This window comes from Nipponia nippon, unplaced genomic scaffold, assembly GCF_047370975.1.
Source record: "Nipponia nippon isolate SJK-2023a ecotype South Korea unplaced genomic scaffold, ASM4737097v1 scaffold_12, whole genome shotgun sequence".
Lineage (NCBI taxonomy): Eukaryota > Metazoa > Chordata > Aves > Pelecaniformes > Threskiornithidae > Nipponia > Nipponia nippon.
Window position 1 is genome coordinate 2,091,051 of NW_028262313.1, and position 23,102 is coordinate 2,114,152.

Below are 23,102 nucleotides of genomic sequence, written 5' to 3' on the forward strand. Positions count from 1 at the left end.
GTCTTGTGTGGCGTGACCTGGAGAGAGGGGAAGGGGCCGGTCACACAACGGAGAGGTGACACCGGTTTGGCATGGTGGAGCCAACCACACATCATGCCTTGCTCTCCGCTGCACTTTGGCAGCAGCGTTTTGCACAAACTAAAATAAGAAACTACATGCCAATGGCTTGACTCGCTCTTAACAGGTGCTCGGGCAAAGCTCGCGTTACCTGCTCCGGGGCTTTCGTAGCTCCTGCAAGCCTCTGACCCGCACGGGGGTTTGGGCGCAGCGCGGGGTGCGTTGGGCTCGCGTGGCTGCAGGCAGCTGCGGGGACAGGAGGTGGGCACGAGGGAGCACGGTGACGCTTGGGCTGCTCTCCCTGTGCCGCGGAGATGGCTGCTGTCTCCCTGAGCAGCCCAGCAGGCCGTGGTGATAGCTCGTGTTTCAGAACGGGTGGCAAAGACTTGAAAAAAGACCTGATGTTAGGGGCTTTCCACCCTGTTTTAATTAGAGGCTGAGAAGCGTAGATCCAAGCTGCAGTCCAGTTGAGGGAGAGGGTTGTGGCAAGTGTCTGCTCTGAATTACTCCATTAAAGAGGACTGTGACAGTTTCCCATAAAGTCTGAGAAGCCGTCAGACGGTGCCTTTCATTCATTCCTAACCTGAATTGAGAAAAGCAGCTTAGAGGTGGAAGGCTGCATATCCCCTTACTGATCTGGCCAATCCATGTAATAGGCTTACAAGGTCTGATGACAATCTGCAAGAGAGTTACGCACGTTTAACTAGCATCAATTTATTACCTTACTGACGAGGCAGCCTTTTACATCCAGGATTGTCCATTGAGCTTTTAGTAGGAAAAAGCCATGGTAATGCAAAGTCAATTAGATGGGAATAAGAATATCATGCCAGATAGCTGGTATCTCTCTGTGGAAACCAAGGGAACAAAGGTACGTGCTGTGATACGCACCCCGCTGTGCCGCCCCTCTTCCTTCCATCGCCCCGCGCGCTGCTTCCCCAAAAGCGGCGGTCACAGCAGGGTTTGCGCTACGTATGTTAAATGCTTTTGAAATCTGTGAGTGATGCAGTGCGTATAGCAAGCGATTCTGGGCCTGTGGCGGCCAGGCCAAGCCAGGGCACTGTGCCGACGCCGGGCTGTGAGCTCAGGGCTTGGAGAGCCAGAGGACACCCCGGGGTTTGGCTCAACAAGCGTCTCAAGGGGAGAAGCTGTTTTACATCGCTTACTTTTAAGTCCTGCCTGTTTGCCCTCTCGGGAGCTGACACGGATGAAAGGTGAGATGTAAATGCAAGATGTGGTTGCTATAACGACTCGAGCTCTGTCTTGCTGCGTTTGTTGTGTTATCGATTGCACGCATGGGGTGGTGGCTAGCAGAGCCTGGTTGCCCGGGTGTTTCCTTGGGGCTCAGGATGCCTCTCGTTGCTTTTTGGTCCAGGTGCTGTAATACTGAAAGACATGAGGAAGATTTGCGGTTTTGCTGGAATAATTCTCTTGAAGATCATAATTTAGGGATGAGAGGCTTTGGCCATTTCTTATTTTTAGAATCATAGAATCGTTAAGGTTGGAAAGGACCTCTGAGATCATCGAGTCCGACCTGTTAACCTAACTGCCTGGTCCACCTCTAAGCCATGTCCCTGCGCACCACATCCACACATTTTTTGAATGCTTCCAGGGACTGTGATTGCACCACTTCCCCGGGCAGCCTGTGCCAGTGCCTTCTTGGTGCTCATCCTGGTTTTCCCTCTTGCTGCCTGAGACAGAATCAATGGGACTTTTCGCTGGATGGCTCTAGGTTTGCGCAGGAGCAGCTGGGCAGGCTCCGCTTCCCGCTGGCTTGGCTGGCAGTCAGCCGGCTGAGCCGGCGCTGTTACTGCCCCTGCAAAGTCACCCCAACCAGGGCTGGTTTCTGGGGGTCATGCGTTATTTCTCCAGCCATCGCTCACTTTGAGCTTGCATTTAATTAGACTTTTCTGTAAGTTCAGGTCTGCAAAACAATTTGTAGATGGCATTCCCCCCCGTGCTCCTCTGCCAACAAGCCACTCCTTGGCTGCGTTAGACGTGAGCTGTGGTGACTGACGCTTAGAAATCGAGAGATCAGAACAGCACCTAAGGAGCCCGAGCAGTGAGTGTAATCAGTGTCATGCATTCATCTGGACTTTAATCCAGCCTGGGCACTGATTTGCATTAATAACAGTGACTACTTTTTAAGTTCCAAGTTCTCATCACTTACTAAAAATCTCTCTCTTTTTTTTTTTTAATGTTATAATTTGGCATCGTACTACAATACCAATATATGGGAATTTCGCATTATTAAGTCTATTGCTGAAGATGTGTTTTAATATGTTGTGGTCTAACATGACATAATCCAGGTATCTGCTTCATTTTTAAAAGGTATTTTAAAACACATTGCAGTGATTGATATCACGAAGGGGCTCTTGAAGCTTGTTTCTTGCACTTGGGCATCCAGGAATGGTGTTTCTGGTTTGTATTAACAGCCCTACATTTGAATTAATTTCCTTTCATGATTTTTAGACCCTGGCCAACTGTGTCAGCTTTTCTAGGACAAAGTATCTACTTACGCTTTCATTAGTTCAGGTCCTGTCACTTTATTCATTTCACTCTGAATGCCTGATTCTAGATAAGGGAAGCTGCTACTCTCGGTAGTGCTGGTGTGCGTGCCTGTGCGTCTGCCGCTGCGCGTCTGCGTGCCATTGCCCCCCGCTAAGCAGAGCCGGGATGGCTTGGCTTTGTCACCAGCTCTGTGGTGGCTGATGGCAGTTCTGCAGCTTCGGGGTAAAGACCCCACATTTGGGATGCGCAGATCTGTGCGCTGTTGCCTTTGTGAGTAGCTGTGTTGTGTTGAATAATGCAATCCACTGGGAGTAATTTGTGTAATTTGCTCCTTAATTCCTTTTTGCTTTGGCAACTCCCATGCCCCAAAGTAACAGGCGATGTACGTTTTGAAATAAATAATCTCTAAACCATCAAGCGCTCTTGCCTTCCTCAGAGCGATTACAATTTTATCTTCCCTCCCTGCAAAAACTACCCGGTTGCTAAGATGAACTTGGTTTGCCTACAGTCAGCCAGTCTGCTCCGTGGGAGAAAAGTCTTTTGCTTTCCAGTTTCAATAAGGACAGACTTCTTGGCTAAAATGAGTCTAGATTTGGCATTCCTGACGTTTCCAGTCAAGTCTTGGTTATCCATGCGTGGGTTTTGGTGTTGCGGATTAGCTACATCACGGGCATAGGGATGCTCAGGGTGATCTCCGGGCAGCTGAGTGCTGCACCTCCTCGCTGGGTCCCTTAGCTCAGGGCTCCACGGCAGCCTCTTGCCCCACACTGTGCATTCCCAGAGCCTAATGTATATATATTTTGTAATATCCGTTTTGCTTATCTGCGTTCTTCTGCACCTTGGGTAATTGAGAGATAACCGTATCAATCTTTTCCCGAGTCCTGCAGCGGTCTGTACACAATGCTTAGATATTATCTGCCGCTGCGAGCAATGGGGCTGGGCTGATGCTTTATTAACGCTGGAAACATTGCGTGGTAATCCTGACGGCTCCCCCCACCCATACAGCATATTGCAGGCTCAGCCCAGTAAGGTTAAACTGGGCGTAAATCAAAGCACAGCTTAGGCCCTCTGATCACAGGAAGGGTTTCCAGTACAACTCTGGGGCTTTGAGGCAGTTACGGCCTCCGTTTAGGGGTGTGAGGAGCCCCTTCTGGGGTCAGAAGGCAGGGATTTGCGCAGGTATTTTAGGTTTAGATCTTGAAGAGTATTTAGACATTTGTTTTCCGTGTGCTGTAATGAGGGATTCATGCTGACAGCCTGTGTTGGCCCCGAGTCGGGAAGGTGCCGTGAGCTGCCCTGGCTGTGTTTGATGAAAGGTGCCGTTTTCCCCGGAGCAGTTTAAACTTTGAGTCCCAGAACCGATCTCATAATTTATCTGAGTTAAAAGATTATGGTTAGTGGTTATTTGTAATTACTCTACGTGAAAGATATGTCATCAGGCAAGGGGAGGCTTAATGTGCCCAGTACGCAAAAGGGATTGGAAAGCAATTACGGTGACATATGCACCATCAAAGCGGAGGGCTCGCCGGTGCTCCAGAGCCAATTAACCACCACATGGGCAGTGCTTTACTGGGGTAACTCTGTCTTGTTACTCGGCCTTTTCCTCATTGCTGCCTTGGTTTTATAGGCACTCTCAGCTCTCCCGTTACTGTATGCAGCTCTGCGTTGCAGCTACTATTATTAATAGGAATGACATGGACAATAACCGTAATAAGGTGGAGAATAAGACTAATACCATACCCTGGAGTCTACTACTGTACCCTACATGAGACCAGGTGATTTCACGTGTGCCAGTCGATATCTTTTCAAGAAAATTTAAATCGATGAAAAATATAATAACCCAGTCCTAATGAACCTTTAAGTCTGTACTGATTCTCCACCTTTAGATATCTATATAAAGCTTCCAACCGAGTGTGACAGTCTTTCCAGAATGTGGGGCTATCAGAGGCTCTCTCACTCCAATCAGCCTCTTTCAGCTGAAATCCAGCCATTAGTCAAATTCATCAAAGGGCTTGAAAGCAGAAAGGGAAATTCTCTGCCTCGTGCTTAACCTTTGTGTGATTGCACCTCTTCAGAGAATAAGCAAATCAAGTGGAAATGCCCTCCCATTTGTTTTGTGAATGAGCCGTGCAGCGAATTCACTATGATTTGGCATTATTCAGTTTGTATAATTTCTGACAAGAGGTTTAAAAATAAATACACAATCAAAGGGACTATTGGGAGATGATACAAGAGCAAAAGCGATGGGGTGGGGTGACATTTTCTTGTTGTGCTTCCTTTTTGTCTGCTCCATCAACTGAGTGAACCTGCCCTAGTTGTGCAAACCAGCGAAATGTTGGACCGAAACATGGGCTGCAGCTTCTGTTCTCTGCGCGGCTCAGGTGAGCGCCCCATCAAACCGCTCCCGTGCTCGTACCGCGGACGTGGTTTTCATGGGGGAGACGTAGGAGTGGATCTTGGCAGAGCTCTAAATGCCCTCCTTGGGAAATGTTTAAGACGACAGCATTGCTGTTGCAATAAATGGCCCGATGATTAACAGCCCTATCAATCTGCGTTGTAAGCATTACTGCTCATGAAGGAGCAATGCAATTGAAACACAAGGGGGTGAAGCAGCATGAGGTGCCTTTCTGGGAAGACGGGAAGCAAAGTGGTCTTCTCATTTGGCTGGGGGCTTGTGGATCATTTGTCTCCTGTTCTGCTGGGGTTGCTTTGAACATTGATTTCTTTACTCTGAATGCCAATTCTCTGTATATTCTTGTTTGAAGATGTTTTGGCTGCTGCTGTTATGGAAGGGCCTGTTGAATACAATGGGAAATGCTATTGTTATTTTACAGTGCTTTTATGTTGTTTGAATAAAGGGCATGTCTGTACAAGAACAATTTGAACAAATGGCGTAGTCTCACCACGTTTCTCCATCTTCCCTTCCCAGCCTGCTCCCTATTCCTGCCGTCCCACTCCTGTGGAGGAGTACATAGTTTATGTGATGCTGATTTGAAAGGGAACTACCCAGACCTGTTGGTTTGGGTTTGTTTGTTTTTTTTTTTTACTATTATAACTCTATTGATACATTAATAAAAGATCTAATAGAGAAATATATCCCTGCCTTAAGATTATTCATACTACCCAGAGGCCATGGTCCTAGAAACTTTGTAGGTACTTAGAATTTTCTAAGGAGATGGTGATCTATGGTGGATTTCTTTGGGTTTTTTTGAGAAGGTGGCTCTTCATTAAGTGACTTTAGGACTAGTGAGAAACTCTGTGCTGGAAACTCAATGCAGAATCTCATGAGCTAACAATGATTATCCCTGGAAGAGGTACGGATAGGTAATAGTGATTTGTGTGGCCTAGCCCCAAACCAAATCACCCCCCTTAAAAGATTTCTGCTATTTTGTGCCCATTTCAGTCTCCAGGGACTACTAAGTCCCTGATTTCTGTTTCAAGTTGGCCCATAAGAAGCCAGTAAGTGTTGATTAGTTGGGAATACTTAGCAAAATTTTGCAATAGTGGCTGATTTCACTAAACCATGTTTCATACTCGGCTGCCTCACTGCGGGCAGTTGCTGAGAAGGAGCAGATGTTGGCCTCCAACTGTGCGTCGTGGCTTTGGAAGTGAGCAAAGTCAAGGAAAATGCACGAGATGGATCAGAGGCAGAGGCTCACCCATTCCCCAAACTCTTCTTCTAAGCTGCCCCATCTCGTAGAGCTGAAGCAAAGTCCCTTTGCAACGACAGAGCCGGTTCATAGCTGGTAGATTTAAACCCTGCGATAGCCTGGAAGAAGTTGTAAACCTTGGTTTAGAGGTCACTTTCTGAAAGGTACTTTAGAAGAACATCCTAGGTGGTGATCCTGGGCTTTTTTGATCAGGATGTGCTATAGATAGAGACCGCGAGATAGCTGGTGACAAGGTGTGTGGGACCCGCTGCTGCAGGAGCGTCTTTCATGGCATCCCCCTTCCCCTTCTCTCCTGTCGGCCACACGGGTTTGCTCCAGACTTGCTCTAGTAATGGGGTTATGCAGAGTGATTCCGCCCTGTCATGTAACAGGGTGTTGTTCCTCTTATTCCTTCTATTTTTATTTTCCTGCTTACTTTGGCAGGGAGAGTTATTTTGTCTTGATAGCAGTGCCACAAAGCCATGGCCAGAAAAAAACCTTGCAAATTCCAGAGTCGAACTACCACATTTGAGCTCCTCTCTTATTTTCCTTGGAAGCTGCCTCCGTGGCATTAATGACAACCCCTCCCCTTTGGCTGAGGCCTTTGGAAAGCGCGATGGAAGGAGGAGACAGCCGCATCATTCTCCAGAGAGGCGTTTCTGAGCTTTCCCGACACTAGTGAGGACAGTCACAGCTAGGTGAGCTCAGCAGAGGTTTTGCAGCGATGTACCGTGACACGTTTGCCGTGGTACAGCCTTCAGCATCCCTGCTGTGGCATGCCGTGGCGTGCCAGGGTCAGGAGCTCTCAGCTGGCACGCGCCGACGGCACTGCATCCCGGAGGTCGCAACTTGCAGAATCCTCTGAAACCCTTTTTTACTGTTTGTTGTTGTTGTCATTTTATTTTGGCAGAACCTCTAATGTAGTTCAGTATTTCCAGTGGCTACGTTCCATCCTGGAAATAACACCAGACTAGAAGAGAAAGGCAAATCCACACAGACCTCAAGTAGGAATGATTTAATTCCTTTCCACTGACTTTACTTGCTATTGTGAAAGCGTTCACCTGTGGTACATGGGTGTTAGGAGTGTCTTAAATAAGCATCTTTAGAGTGAGGGTTTGTGACGGAATTATTGGAGGTTTACAGAGCGCTTTGGAAACCTGCAGTGAAAATCCCTGGAAAGGCTGATGTGGTCCTGGCGATACAGCGATAATACCCCATGTTCTTGTTCTTAGTGTGTGTTCCAGAAATGTGTCAGCTGTGCATATAATTAGAGAGAGCATTATCTTTATTCCCTTTTTCTTTTCCTCATTAAGTAAATTTATTTGTGGTGCTGGGACATAGAAGTGGCCCCTCGTCTGTCTAGCCTGGTACTTACCGTCAGCCAGGACCAGGTCTTTGCTAGGGGGTGAAGAAGGGCCCATGATGAACAGTGACTCTGGTCCCTACACCATGCCCCACATCCCAGTAGTTAATCTGGTCTTCTGCCCACTGAGAAAATTTTTTCTTCACCCCAGACAGAAAGTGGTTGGCAGTGCTCTGAAGTCTCCCGTAAAACAGTAAAAATTATTCTTAGGTCTGTTGTTAAGAAATGCTCTGGGGCATTTCTCCTGCACTGATGTTACATGATGAAAGCATCGATGAACTTTTCTCTTTAGGCTCTTTAGTTTGAACAACCAGCTGACAAGAATAATTGATTTTAATGGGAACTAGGACTTTCACTTGGAAAACAAGCTGTATTCAGGGTATGTCAAAACCAAATGTATGTTATCACCTATTGCATTTCTTCTAGCTGCCTCCCTCTTCTTATTAGTAGGACACTTTTCCCAAATATCTAAGTCCTCATTATTCTAAATTTACAAGGCTGAGATTTTGTGAATTCTTCCAGTGAGCACGGAGAACATAATTTTATTTACAACAGCCTTCACGTACTGAGAAACTGCTGCGTCTGGGAAAGTGTGATTTAATATTTGACTATTCCTATTGTGATTATTATTGTTAAATCCAGTTCTTTGTTACACCCTTTAAGTGATGGCCAAATTGTGGATGGGGTGAACGTAAGATGTTGGAAAGGGAAACTTCTGCATCACCCAGTTAAACACAGAGAAACAGTAATTTCTAGGGCATGATTCACCTCACTTGAAGGTAGACGACTGAAGTAGCCGAGATGAATCACACGCCAGATGTGTCTCTTTCTCTTCACTGATTATAAAGGAGTCCAGATGACTGGCTCAGATGCTGTGTGGAAGACATCTAAAATTACAGGAGATAAGTCCCCTTCAAGGTCTTTGGCTGAGTATGTCTGACCACAATGCTAAGACACAGATTTGAAACCAAGAGACGTGAACTTTCTGGAGTGAAGAGCTCCTATATTGAATTCTCTCAGAAAATAATATTTTATCCTGACTTTTCTCTAGTTCATCATCTCTTGCTGCTGCAGATGTCAGGTTCTGTCTCTGTAACCCTGCCCTGAAAGAGTCAGACGGCTCCACAGATGCAGCAAGATGTCTTGCAAAATAAATTAAACTGGATCTTTTAATTTTAGGCTCTGACGTTCTCTCAATGGCCCGAGCACGTGCGATGGCTGGAACTCGAATTCTGCCATCCCGTTGCCGTCCTTTTTTCACAGGCTGAACTGTATTTCTATTTCGGAAGGCCAAGGCTTGCTTGCAGGCTTCCTGGCATGTGGATGGATCCCTTTCTTGGGCTAACGATACGGACCAGGGGCTGGAAAGGACTGGCTAAAGGGGCCTTTCTTCTGTCTACTGGCACTAGACAGAGAAAACCAAGAACTTACAGCCTTTCTCCTTGAGTATCAAGAAACACCTTGCAAAGCCACCTCAGCTCCTGATGTCCACTAAAAGCATCTTCCAGATCTCTGCGTTAACAGCAGAAAAAGGCCGAGCACCCCCCCAGCTTTTCTGGCCTTCTGCGAGTCCCTGGCAGCCCTTGCCGCCGGCCAAGCCGTGCTCCTTGGAGCTGGGACTTCGTGCCTCAGGCTCGGAAATGCACTTCTGCAAAGTAGGCTAGGAGGCTCTCAAACACGATCCCTCTGAAGTTTGGTTTCAGTGACGTTTCTGTGGCAGTTTGTGCCCAGACCTGCCTGTGTGTGAAGTGACAGCAAAGCCTATGTCAGCTGAAGCAGAAAAAGCAGCACCACGGCTTCTGCGTAATAGCTCCATTCCTGGTTCATCATCGGTGAAAAATGGGCTAAAATACCCAATGGCATTAACAAAAGGAATGAGTGTCAGGCCAACCTGATTTATTTTGTGACAAAAAACCTGATTTTCTAGACAAAGAGAATGTACTCTACCTTGTTTATTTAGATAAGCTAAATGCAAGATCACAATGAGCCACTGGTGGGAGGTAGCCATGGGAAAAAGGGGGAGATGTTATGTATTTCTGCAAGATTTCTGTGACACTGTAATAAATATTTCATGCCGTTTCACAAATCTCTGATAAGGTCTCTTTGGGAATAGTAATTACAGTTTTGGTCATCTATGTTCAAGAAAGATGCAGGCAAAATATCTAGGCGCCTGAAAGCGGTGGTGAAATGTTCAGGGGAAGGGAGAGCCGTCTGCCAAGACAAGGGTGAAAGAGCAGAGCTTGCTTAACCTGGGAAACCACAGGCTGGGGCAAGGAGTGGCAGTGTCCATAAATACGACAAAGGGAAACACTGGTCAAGGAGAAGAGCTCAGTCCTGGCAGAAGAAGAGATGACTTAACTGGTCTTGAATATATTAAGGGGGTTTCCTTCAGCTGTGAAGTCTTCATTCCTTCCAGATCTGTCTTGGGGTTCTTTGTGGCTTAAACTGATTCATATTTATGAGAGCATCTAGACACCTGATTTAGAGCGACGCGAGGTGTTGTGAGGAAGCACTGAAACGTATCTCTGCCTGGGTTGAGCATTCAGTTGTTGCACTGGAAACAGAAATCAATCTTTGTAACTTATTTTTCCAGATGTAGCTACCATACTTTGCTAAGTGAGGGCCCCGAGCTGGGCTGAACTGAGGGTCCTACACCATCTGGCTTCAGCTGCTGCTGGTTTGGATGGGATCCTCTGGTGCCTAGCTCCTTGCAGCTCTGTATCAAAAGCCCAAATGTGAGATAAACCCACACTAATACAGTAGATGCCCTCTGCAATAAGTTCAGCACATCGATTAGGTCCATTGCCTGAATCTTCACTTGAGAGCTTGTTATTAACCCGTTTTGTTTTCTGCCTGCTATCAGGTGATCTTGTGAGGCTCGTGTGTAGAAATCCCCTATATGGTACACAAAGAAGCCATGTTTCTTTTACAGCTGATTTTGAACTGGAAAGGGCGGTTTGTCAAAATGGAAGTAGGAAGAACATTGTTTTACTTTGTCTACTGCAGGGACAAGAGGTCCGCTGACTAGATACATCTTGGCTTTGAGGATGAAAGGCACTGAGTGTCAAGTTAGGCTCTCTTAGATCTTGCTGCTTTATGTACAACTGACTCTAATAATTGAAAAGCTGGAACTGCAGCTGTAATTGTCACACACCTAAGGAGCTTGATTTCTTAAAGGAAAGTCAGTTGAAGGAAAAAGGTAAATCAGGTCCTTTAATCTGTTGACTGAATTGCCTGTAGGGACTTGAATGCTCTTATACGTCTTTGCGGAGAACCCTGCAGCAGTGCTAGAAGGTTTACTGCAAGTTCTTACTGTGCAAGCGTTTTGGTAAGCCAAACTTATAAAAGAGCCGTTAAGAGCAGTCTAACCATTCCCAGTGCTCCTGCACTTACGCAACCGCTGCGACGGGTTATTGTCTTCATGCTTTGTATCGCTTGCCTGAATTGAAAGGATATCTGTGGCTGTAAAAGTCCTGCCATGTGGAAGGTCTGTAATGGTTGCAGCGCTGAGCTCTTTCTTTGTGAGCTGAAATTCTGATTTGGAGGCGAGCCCAAGCGCATATTCAGTGCGTCTCAGACAGCAGAATTAATGAACAAGGTTCAGGATGGCTGTGACAAGCTAATAAGCATATGGGTAAAGTCTATATTTGCTGTGGCAGTCTTACTGTTCAGTGTAGAATTCCTGCAGTGGACGAAACATAAACACAATTTATTATTCTGTTAAAAAATACAGGACTTGTCATTCTGAGGAGCAGCGGGTGTCCCAGGCATGGATGGATGGATTTGTCTTGGGGATGCACAAGCATCAGTGTTCAGATGCGTCCTTCGTTAAGCATTAAGCAGGAGTTTTATATATATAAACTAGGTGGTTCGCAATGAAAATGAGAACTGGTTAGGTCCTTGTTGTGGTGCTGGTCCAGCTCTAAGGCAACCATGTACTCCGCGTGGAGAGACGTTCAGTAGGTCCTGTCGGACACGAGTCTGGCCTCAGTCCGGTTTCTAGCGGGCAGGTATCTGCGCCCTGAAGGCTGGCACAGCGGCCAGGTTCTTGTGGGCAGAGCGAGGTTTGACTGTGCCGTGGAGCCGGGCTGTGCTCCGGGGCAGGCCTGAAACAGGTCAGCGGGGTGCCACGGTGCCCTTCTTGTCTGCTCTGTAGCTTGAAGATTTCAGAAGCAAGGGATGTCAGTACATCGCCAGCACGAAACAAACTCTCAGTTTAAAAAAAAAAGTATTCTTCTAAAAATGTTTGCAAACTTCACTTGGATTTGCATGGAAAGCCGCCTGAGTCTCAAGCTGACGTTTGATCCTTTAACCGAGCAAACTTGCTCTGAAACGAAAATTCCTTTGCAGGACACCATTGCTTGGTTTTGCCTTTTTTGGGAACTCTCAGCTATACATTATACTAACCGAATTGTACCTGAAAGCCATGTACCTTGATAGATGCGCATGCTCATAAATACGGCGTGGCGGTGGCAGGGGAGGTGTTGCTTTTCCCGGGGGCAGGGCCAGGACCTGAGAGGCGCTGGACATCCGCAGGCAGTGCTCGCTTGCGTGGCACGGTTAGGAGCAGAACGGCGGTCTCTAGCAATGGTCGCAGGCTGGTTTACATCACGCGAGGGTGAAATTGTTATGGATTGGAATGGAGGAAAATTGTTCTACTTTGGCTGCGCGCTTTTTTCTGTGCTGCTGCTGTGCATGTGCTTGCATCGGGGAACCGAGCTTTTATTGACTCCTGGTTTTCTGTTTTCAAAGCTGATCAGTGGTGGTTCTATTGTAAGTGCTGAGGCAGTATGGGATCACGTCACCATGGCCAACCGGGAGTTGGCGTTTAAAGCAGGAGACGTTATCAAGGTCCTGGATGCTTCCAACAAGGACTGGTGGTGGGGTCAGATCGATGATGAAGAAGGATGGTTTCCCGCCAGCTTCGTGAGGGTGAGTGACTTTCTTCTTTTTACCACTACAATGAATCACTGTCGATGCTGCTCAGAACGGTCGATGAACTGAACTGGTTACTGTGTTTGTTATCATTGATGCTTATTTCCAGTGTGTCTGTTTTCTGTCCAAAAAAAAGGGGAGCAAAGAAGATTTCAAAAGAAATGAGAGTGGGGTAGAGGGAGGCTGGAATAGGTATTGGCTCTGCTGTTTATGCTCTTGGGATATGGAGTGGCCTTTGCTGTGTGTCTCAACATGTTGTAGCCTCTCTCCTTAACCAGTTCTTTGGAAAAACAGCTAAGTATTGTGCCGGGCTATGAGTAGATGATTTGGTGGGGCCTAAAAGTTCACGCTGGCTACAAGCGACCTGCATTCGGAAGAGCTTTCTGGTCTGCGTGTCGCACAGGGAGGTGTCGGCCCTCCCCTTTCCAAAAGAATTGCTGTCTTTTAACTCTTCAGCAGTTTGGGGTATAAAATTACTTCACTAATTAGTCCGTGACCAGCTCTGGTTATTTTTTTTAAGGGGCCAAGGAACCATTTTGCTTGCCTCTGTTTTTCTGCTGAAGCAGGTTTTGCTGTACCCAGCCACCTCCGCTGGCAATCCGGCCTTACGCAAATAAGGATTTGAGCACTTAATGTTTTTTTGCTCAGTATGTGTTCAGAAAGCAAAGGGACGAGAGGATGCCCTTTTTGCTATCATCAGCTCCTGCCACATTATTTGGGCCCTCTCGAGCCTTCCTCGGGGAGTCAAGACATTGGCTTTGACCTTGTGCGCTTCCTTCTCCCCTCCCTTCTGCACAGGGTTCGATAGGCGGGATCAGAGATTTAATTCCTTTAGAAGCTATGGGGATATGGTTCAAAAAATGAAGATTTCTTTTGCCTTGTAAAACTGTGGGAAAGATGACTCCTTCCTCTGAGCCTCCCAGGCAATTTGACAAGCTCCGTGGCGGAGAAGGAAGACTGTTCTCTCTGAAACGCACACTGAAGACCATGCGACCAGGCCTCATCCCAAGGAGATGCCATGTTTGCTTTGGTTCTCTACCTGTCTTACCCTCCCTCTGAACCCTCCCTCTTTTGTGCAAGCCTGCATCATCAACATCCCTGTTTGATTTTATTGCTTCATCTGGTAAACGGCCATATGGATTAGGAAAATTGGGTTAAAATGTATGACCTGGTGTTTCCTAGTGATGTACAATGACCACCGATAAGGGAACCCAGACTTTTGCTTGCTTCTGCCTTGCAGTACACAATGTTTTTTTCCCCTGTGGGACACATGATGCAGCTCTTCTGTCTGTCCTCGGTCTGGCCAGTGCTAAGGGCAAGAGATCGGCGACTGGAACTGGAGCCTGAGCTGCCTGCGTGTAAAAGCTTAGGCTGTTATTCTGGCCCAGAATAACAAGTAGTGTTTAGTGTTTTGTTGAATAGGACACCATGAGTCTGAGCCCCACAGCCAGGGAGATAATGAGTTTGGAAAATGGATTTGCATCTGGTGTGGTCAAGATGATAATCTTATTGCAGAAAATATTCTCACCTGTGTCGCTAGCACATCTCATCTGTGTGGCTGGCTGGAAAGGCTGGATTAGAAAAATCTGTCTGTCTGATTATTTTTGCTAATTTGGAGACTGAAATATTCTGGGCCAGTTTAACTTTTCAGTGCATTGACCAGTGCTGTTTCGTTTTGTGATTCAGGGGAAAAGATTTAATATCCTTTTTTTGTGTGACGTTGTAAACATACCGTTCACGGTAGGTTTAATAACAGTCTTGTTTTGTGCTATCCTGTTTTCTAAAAAAAACCACGCTGAACAACTAAATAAACAAGCCCATTTACTCTAAGGCCCAAAACCATGGATCATTTCACTTGGCTGAACTTTCCATCTCTCCCTACACTTTTCAAAGGCGGGGAGGATGATTTTAGAAACTGGGAAAAACAAAGGAGAGGAATCAGTGAATCTCAGACTGTTGTACACAAATGTCTGAACACCATCCTGGAACAAACCTTGGTGCTCAGGATCATGATGGCCTTACCAGGCAAGGTTCTTGCCCGTTCTGTCTAATGTCACAACCCCACGGCTTGACTGTACTCCAACAAAATCAGTCCTTCCATCGGCTCTGCAAGAGGCCGGCTTGGTTATTCCATCTGTGAGGCACTTGTTCAGCACGGGCCGGGACCAGACACCTGCCCTGGGACCAAATGATGTGCTCCCACAGGGGGAAACGGCATGGTTTTGCTGCCATGAATGATAATTAATATTTAAAAATAAGTACCAGGCATTTCAAAACATATGCAAGCGGAGTTCTGGCACAGTTTGTCCGCAGCTCTGCAAGGGAAAATTCGCCACTCGGGTTTACAAAACAGAGCTGCCTTCTCCACGCAGCGGTGCTGGGTGTGCTGCCACGAGGCAGCCCACTCGCTGGTTGTCCTGTGCTGAGAAACCAACTGCCATTTGGGCTGTCATGTTCTCCTCTCCTCTGTTGGCTGAGGTCGCTTGCTTGCCTCTTCATTTCTATTCTTGTATATTCCCCCCCGCCCCCTTCACTCTCCGTCTTTCTTGGTTATTTGAACCAGATGCCTGCAAAGCCCTTGGGGCCTCTGGAGAAGGTGCCTGTGACCCCTCTTTTGCTTGCAGGACCGTTGCGGCAGGTTTATGCTCCTTCAGGGTCCTGTCGAGGACCATTTAACCTGAACACTTTTCACTTTGCTCTTCTCTCCATCTTTTTTCTTGTATTTCTTATTCAGCTGATCACTCTTTCATAATGAGGAGGCTGGGTTTTTTCTCTGTTGTACTTTGAGCCCTGCTTTTTTAAGACGATGCCAGAAAACTGCCTGATTTAGCCTGGGTGGTTCTAGTTTTACTTGCAAAATAATTGCTTTCCTTTATATCTGTATTTCTCTTATGCAAGTACAGGAGGAAAAGGGAACAACATGTTGCATAGCAGAGGATGAAAAGCAGTTCAAGTAAGGGATGACAGGGCAGACCAGACAGGTATAAACCAAACAGGATTAATTTCAGGATATTTGAGACTGCAGGTCTCATGTAGGCACTAACAGGGGGTGCAGCAGAAGATCACTGCAACATCAGATTCCTCTAAAAGTCATTTGGATCACTTCTGAGGACAAAACTGGGCTGGAAACCTAGTTTGCAGTGAGACGTCTGACGCTTCTTGCTCTCCAGCCAGATCATATGAAAATCTTTGGCAACGCGTTTGGCACTCACAAAATCTCATAGCAGGAAAAATTCACATTTGCAAGTGCAGAGGAAAACAGTAACCTGCTGATTCCCTTGGCCTCTTTTACACGCAGAGCTGGGGGGGTGGCAAACAAAACCTGCACTTGAATTGCCTGCACGTACAGGAATTGTTGTCTCCATGCACAACACCTGCAGTTATCCTCTTAGTAGCTCGAGACTTGGATAGAAGAAAGGGAGAGAGAGGAAAGCCACAGAGTTTTGGGAGCACAGGAGCTTTCAAGGAGAAACTGGATGATAAAGCGATGCTTTTTGGGGAAGAGAAGAAGCACAACCTAGGAGGAGTAAAATTTGGAGCTAGTAAGCAATGGTGAATGGGTTCCTGCAGGAAGCTGCTGCACTCGGGGAGAAAGTTATAAAAGCCCATAAGTCATTAGAGAGGCGGATGAGAACTCCAGAACTATGTTTAAGGCTGAATAATGAGCTGGGTTTAGGACAGATGAAGGTATCTGTGTTGTATCTTAGCACATGTTATCAAGTGACCGTGCTGGACAACCACCGGGTGCAGCCATCAGTCTCGGGAGTAGCTGCGCAGTGTCTTTGGCAGTCCTGAAAGGGGCCTGAAAGGGTGGGAGGTGCAACTGGAAAAAAAGCAGCAGGAATTTTAAACAGGATTTCATATACTTGTAGTGGTGATGCTACTTGTTGCTCTTCTCTCCTTTGTGGATGGCATAGCCTTAGGCTGTCTTTACATGATGTGGTACAAACAAGTTTTTGCGTGCCAGCACATCCAGTGTCCACATCTGCTCAAAAAAATAGGCTGAGTGTTTGTAGGGAGGAATTTACAGCACAGAATAATACGCCAGTACTGCACGTGGATCAATTGTCGTACTTTAAGGTCTCCTTTAGAAAATACAGTAAGTCTCAAAACAAAGTTTTGATTGCAGAGCCCGATATCAAGTCTCCAAAATGGCCTGGGTGAAATTCAAACACTCCAAAGACAGGAGATCAAGTGGCATCGTGTTTGGGCTCTGACATATTTCCACTGAAAAACAAAGAAAAAAATGAAAGCTTATGGATGTTTAGTGCTGTGAAATCTTTCCGTAGAGACACGGCAGAATGCACCCATCCTGGACAGAGAAGGGGATTTATTTCGTTATAAAGCTCTCCTTAATCTCTTTGGATACCAAGAAGCAGACTGAGTTCCCACATTACATTTCTTCTCACCTCAGCAGCAGTGACTCTTCCTTCCTTATATTTACCAAGCTAAGCTAAAAAGCAGTTCTGGGGTTGAGGAGGTTTTACTACAGCTTCTTGTAGTGCCCGGTGACCGTTGAGTTGTGCAGAAATGAAGGGTAATGGTCCTCCACAGGCTTGAGCAAAGACGGTGTATAAATGCTTCGCGGTCCATACCTCTTACAGAGGAGAAAACGCAGGGGTGGGTCAGTGCAGCAGCGCTCCTTGTTCTCTCTCATCATTGCCTAGGTTTCCCCAAGTGTTGTAATTTTAGATTGGTTTTCCTGCTGAAAAGCTGCCTTTGACCCACTTTATTTTCTGCTGCTAAAGGAGAAGTGCTAGATAAATCGGTGTAAGCTTTCAAGGCACTGTTTAGTAGGAGACTCTGAACGCGAGTCCTGCCTGAGTGCCTAGCAGCTCGTACACTGTGTTGGGGAGGTGGGTTTCGCTTCTGTCCGGGGGAGCTGTGACTGTGCTCTCTATTGCAGGTGTTGTTCCAAGAGCCAGCCGCATCTTGCTGCCCTGTCTGCTTTTTTTCCCCCCTTTAAAATCTCATTGTATGGTAAAACAGCACACCACTCACCTGCTTTTCTGCCCGCTGCAGTCCTTGCATTAGCATTTACTTAGCGCCAGTCGCAGCGGCATCTAGGTGAGATTTTCCAGGGAAAAGAGGATGGCGTTGAAGTAGCATTCACCTGTTGGACAGACAGAACGGTGTGTGCTGCAGTGTCTGCTGCAGTCAGTGCCTTGTAAAGGAGATTTTATTCTCCCATGGCAAATCCAGCATAAAAATAGCTTCTGGTAGAGGTATCACACACAGCCTGAGCAGCACTCCACAGCGACAGGATGCACTGCAGACAAATTGTGGTGTTTTTTTTTTTAAAGTCAAGCAGCGTTTTAGCATCCAAATGCTGCCTGGGCTAATTGCAGCTGCCATTGACGTGACAACTCATGCCACTCAGACAGCTCAGCATCCGTCGGATCCCCAAAGGTTCAAATGCTGGCACGCGGGCCCTTCCCCGTACATGCTGGCTTGCAGGTGCAAAAAAAGCGTTTTGAGGCCGTTCTTTGAATCAGGCAAACTAGGCACAAATCCTCGCAGCCCCTTCCCTGTCCTCTGCCAAACTGGTCGTGAAGAAAGATCCTTCCCTGGAATGAAGCAGTGGCTTCCTTGGCCTGGCAGGGTTTCTGCAACGAGCTGCTGGAGCAGCTGAGCTGTCGCCCTTCCCTGTTGAGCGTCGGATGTAGCATCACACACCGGGGGCTTTTGGTTTTTAGGAAACGGGGAGTGCTGAGCCCTAACTCACAGTATTTTGGTGGATATAGTGTAGCACATGCAGTTTATTGCAGTGGCCATGCAACTTTTGTTACATGCTTCATGGTGGAGCTCCGGCCCCTGGGAGCATTTAGACTGAAGGAACCAGAGGGAGGAAGCACAGGGCAAGTTCTTTGGAGCCATTTTTGTTCACCTTTCATGGATACAGAGTCTGCAGCTGTCCCTGTAGACTACGCTGTTTTCTCCTTTTCCAGAAACGAGTGAAGAGTATTTCTCAGCTTGGGTAAAGGGAACTTCTGAGGCTGGGAATGGGGAGGTTTAGAGGAGAAGGAAGAGCTGGAAGTGGGTTTGCTGAAGCTGGGGAGTTGCAGGAGGGAAAGAGAAGATATCGAAGAGCCTGTGAACCAGAGGGAAGCGAAGGACGGTGAGGCTGGAGCCAGGTTACAGAGGGAAAAATTTGGGCTGAGGGAGAAAATAGTGGTAGGACCACAGGAGGGAAAAACAATTTCCTTCAACTGCCTTTCCTTCTACTGCCAAATGTCCTATTCCTCATCCTGGAAGAGGATACAGGGAGAAGATGGTCTGTGTTTCCCAGCAAACAGTGTCCCAACCACAGCCCCGCGCTTTCCCTATGCCTGCAGCCTGCCCGCAGAAGGGCCGCGTGGCCGGGGCGGCTGCTGGGAGGACAGGCAGCACCCCTCTGCCTCTTGCTGCCTGCCAGGTCCTCTCCTCCTCTCTGAAGGCAGGGAAGGGAGAAGCATCTGCTCCTGGGCGTTTGTAGAGCCCGGGACGGTCTGTGCTTCCTCCTGAGGGCAGGGGGAGGCTGCGCCCGGATCACTGGGTTCACACGCAGAGACTGATGTTGTTTTACTTATGCAAAGCTCTGCACCATGAGCCCTACTTCATTGCAAATAAGCAAGTGATCTTTTTAATCCAGCATAGAGTCCAACAGAGCGTGCCTATGGCTGAAAACAAGGGCACGGCGCTAGCTAACCGCCAGCTTAGGGAAGGAGGGAGCAAGGGGGCAAACCCTGCGGCTCGCAGAGCAGCTCTGCTGGGCAGGGCAGCATGGCAAGGCGCTGAAATAGTCCCGAGGCTCTGTGCTGCGGCGTGTTGCTCTAGGGTTATTGCAGCCTCCTACACTCCCGTGCAGTTGTTGCAGGGCTGATGACACTGCAGTACCACTGTTTGGTACCAGATTTTGGTAAGGGTTGGGCTGCTCCCACTGGTATTTGTTATAAAGTTGCTGGTGAGCAGAGATTCAGTGGAATGGCAACGGCTCTCTGGAAGGATCTGCCTGTATCATTAATCTGCCACGTTATTTAATTGTGAGCTGGAATCCAGGATGGCACATTATCTGCTAGTTGTGTCCTTGTGAATATCCAGTGGAAGGAGATTAATAATCCAGATGGCTGGTAAAATGTTTGTTTTATCATGCTTTCTGATTATTATGAGACTATCAGCCCTCAGTGCCTATTCAAGTAAAATGTCCTCTATATACAGTGTATGCATTCAGCAGTCTAAATATATAATAATTACAGGTCAGCTAATGTTGGAACGGTGCCATTTGGTGATTTTATGCACCATTTGGGTATAGCTGCAAATTGATAAATCGCATTTTTACAGATTTTATATAAATCACATATTAACTGGCACAATGAAATGATCAGCTCGCTCTGGCTCCCAGAACTGAGTCCTTAGGCAAAAGGGGCTTTTTTATTTGACTATTTTACTTTTATCTGCCTCTGCAAATTATTATGTTATGCAGGAGCTGGTCATGACTTCCTAATTAGGGTTGAATTTTGAAATAGGGCTGTGAGCCTCATGATAAGCCTGTTCTTCTCCACACGTAGAGTGGCCTTTCAGTGTGAAACATCACTTAGGACTAGCATTATGCAACTTGAATTTCTTCTCTTGTAGTTTTTCTTGGTTTCTTTTAATTAATTCTTAATACAAAGCGTTTGAAATGGTTCTCAGGGCAGTCTTCATTGTTGGGTCTGCTAGACCTTTTTAATAGTGTGGGGGAGACCCATGCAGCGCTGTATTATTTCACAGCCCACGCTTTTTTGCATTGCAGAGGTGTTTAAAAAGACACTGAAAGCTGCTCTATTATTGTAGGGTTGTTGATGATGGCTGAACAGCTTTTATCATTTATTCTTTAAAAAAAGGGGGGGGTGCATTGGATGCAGTAATTCAGGCTGCTATCCCAACGCCCCCATCTGTGCCAAGCCACAGCCCCTAATTGCTGAAGACAGGACAGGAGCCTAGAGAGACTTGTTGAAACCCAAAGATTTCAGAGCTGACAAGCTGCCAGGGAACCAGAGTCCCGTCCCTGCTCTGTGGAAGCCCACAGGAGCTTCACTGGGGCGGCAGCCACTGGGCCTGGACAGGGGAGACTGGGGATATGAGGTGAAACTGGGCAAAAACTAGAGTTTTGAAGTTTCTTTTATAGAATCATAGCAGGCTTTGGGATGGAAGGGACCTTTAAAGGTCATCTGGTCCAACCCCCCTGCAGTGGGCAGGGGCATCTACAACCAGATCAGGTTGCTCAGAGCCCCATCCAGCCTGGCCTTGAGTGTTTCCAAGGATGGGGCATCTACCACCTCTCTGGGCAACCTGTGCCAGTGGTGTTTGTTTGTTTTTAACAAAAAAAGATATATTTGCACTGGGAAGGGGGGGTACATCTGTGCATTGGTGTCCAGTCCACGTTGGAAAAGCTGGGGAGGAGAGAGCCCTTTTTCCATTAGTGGCATCTCAGCTGTTACCCGCAGCAATGCAAGTCAAGCATTTCAGGCAGGAGAGCATTTTGGGGAGAGTCGTGTGTGTCTAAAACATAGCGAACACTCTACTTACAGGTGACTGTGGACTGGGCTAAAATAGGAACCTTTGCAGCCTTGTCTAAATCAACTAAATATGACATTTAATAAGTTACTGGGAAAAAGCAGTGTCACCCCCAGTTTGCTCGTTCCCTTTACTGTTGCCTGCAGCACACCGTCGTTGCGGTTTGAGCGAGCAGGGCAGTGAAGCAGAGAGGATCTGGCTTGGGGTGGTGATGCTGGGTCAGAGGACACAATTAACACTTGAGGTGCAGCCTTCCCTTGCCCCAGCGCAGCCCAGCTCCTTCTCAGCACAGGCACAAGAGGATTTGAGAGCTGAAATTGCGAAACCAGCCGTACCGCATCAGACCAAAGGGCTGTCGAGCCAAATTGTTGCTCGTGGATGAGTGCAGGAGTGTAGCGAGCCCACAGTGATGCATTTCAGTCCATATTTCAAGGTATGCATGAGCTTTTCTGTGCCCTCCACTTCAACGTAAAGCCTGTCAACCTCAAAAATATTCATCAAAAATGTCATTGGTAAGGTAGATTATCCCCGTTTATCGGTGGGGAAAGCCCCCACCAGTTTAAGTGATTGGCCCAAGGTCAGCAGCAGAGCTGTGATGTACCTCATCTTTTGTGAGTCATGGTCCAAACTTCAAATGATCCCCTGGAAGAATGATCCTTGCTTGAATTACGGAGAACTTTAGAGGTGAAGACAGAAAGCGGGGGTGTTTGAACAGCGCAGTGGGATTAATCCTTTCAGCAGCTGAGGCTGGAGAGCACGGGGTGGAAGGCACATTCGGCTTCCTCTGTTACCAATAAAATCATTGCATTTGTTTTTAATCTAAAGCAGAAATCACCTAGACTAGAACTGTAATTTTTTTCCTTTTGGGAACATGAATCCTAGCAGGAAGGAGCGAAAATTTCATTAAGGAAAAAAGCAGGAGTCCTGAGATTCCCAGATGTGGAAGCAGGGAATGCTCCTGCAGTGCACAAAAGGCAGACCAAATTCTGAGGTTTTCAGAAATCATGAAAGTTTGCAAGCTTGCTATTTGCCTTAGAGTTTCAAAGCCTTTAGGATTCACGCTTTCAAGCTTCCTCCCCCCTACTATTAGGATGTGATCTTTCCTGCTTTATTTTTTAAATGAAAATTGAAATTTTTCTCATGATCCCTTGACTCCAGGAGGTAGAGGTTTAAAAATATCCTCTTTTGCCAAACTGGTAGGAGTGTCATGAAACTTGGTAAGAAGCTGTTCCAGTTGGGTTTGGGAGAGCTGCGAAATACCTTTTCATAGTAGCAGGAAGGTAGGATGGGAAGTTACTTTAAACTTGAGCCAACAGGGTTTAATACCTACATTGGTCCTGCTTGATTTTCAACATATATTTGGTTTGAAACACCAATAAAGCTGTCATGAGGACGTATCCCTCCTGTGCAGTTCTGTCCTTCCCAGGTCTAGCCCATTTTCCCTTCTGAGGATGGCCCCCAGGTTTCCACAGCAGAGCTCCCGCTAAAACCAGCGTCACTGATGTAAGTGAAGTGGCCCAGGGTCGCTTTGGCAGTCTTACGCCGGCGAGGCAGTTACTCAGAAGCAGCGCTTGGGCGTTTATTTTTCAGCATAAAACACTGCTCACGTAGATGAGGCGTTGCTCGATCTCAGTGTAACTGAAGCCTCTTCTGGAGCAGAGAGGGGGGTTTGCTGGGAGGAGGCATGTTTTCTAACTGGCTTTTGGGTTGTTTCTCTGAACAAGTGACGTTCTTCTGAAATTTGTTTCAGTGTGCCAGGAGAGGTTTTGCATGCTGGATCCCCATATCTTTGGGTGCGATTAGATCACTAGCTCACTGCTTTCCCTCGCAGTGACCCAGGGCTCGGCCAGGCCTCCCAGTGCTGATGGAAATCCTACAAAAAGCCCTTTCAGAGATCCATGTGCAGTCCCACAACTGGGAGACAACACGACCTAGTTCATCTTTGCAGCAGGTGCTGCAACGGAGAACCCCATCCTGTGGGAAGGACCTGGGGAAAGGCATGCAGAGCTGCTCCCAGGCATGCTGCATCTCCCAGGAGTTTCCCTGTGTCCAAA

At 47.1% G+C, this 23,102-nt stretch overlaps 1 protein-coding gene across 9 annotated transcripts in view; it reads left to right on the forward strand.

Annotated features, from left to right (window-relative positions):
* ARHGEF9 (Cdc42 guanine nucleotide exchange factor 9) overlaps window positions 1-23,102 on the forward strand; it is a 222,624-nt gene that overhangs the window by 141,172 nt on the left and 58,350 nt on the right. For all 9 annotated transcript variants that reach the window (XM_087748352.1, XM_087748353.1, XM_087748355.1 and 6 more), the window contains one exon: window positions 12,331-12,510. In XM_087748352.1, coding sequence (XP_087604478.1) covers window positions 12,331-12,510 — 180 coding nt within the window. The remainder of the gene's footprint in view (window positions 1-12,330; window positions 12,511-23,102) is intronic.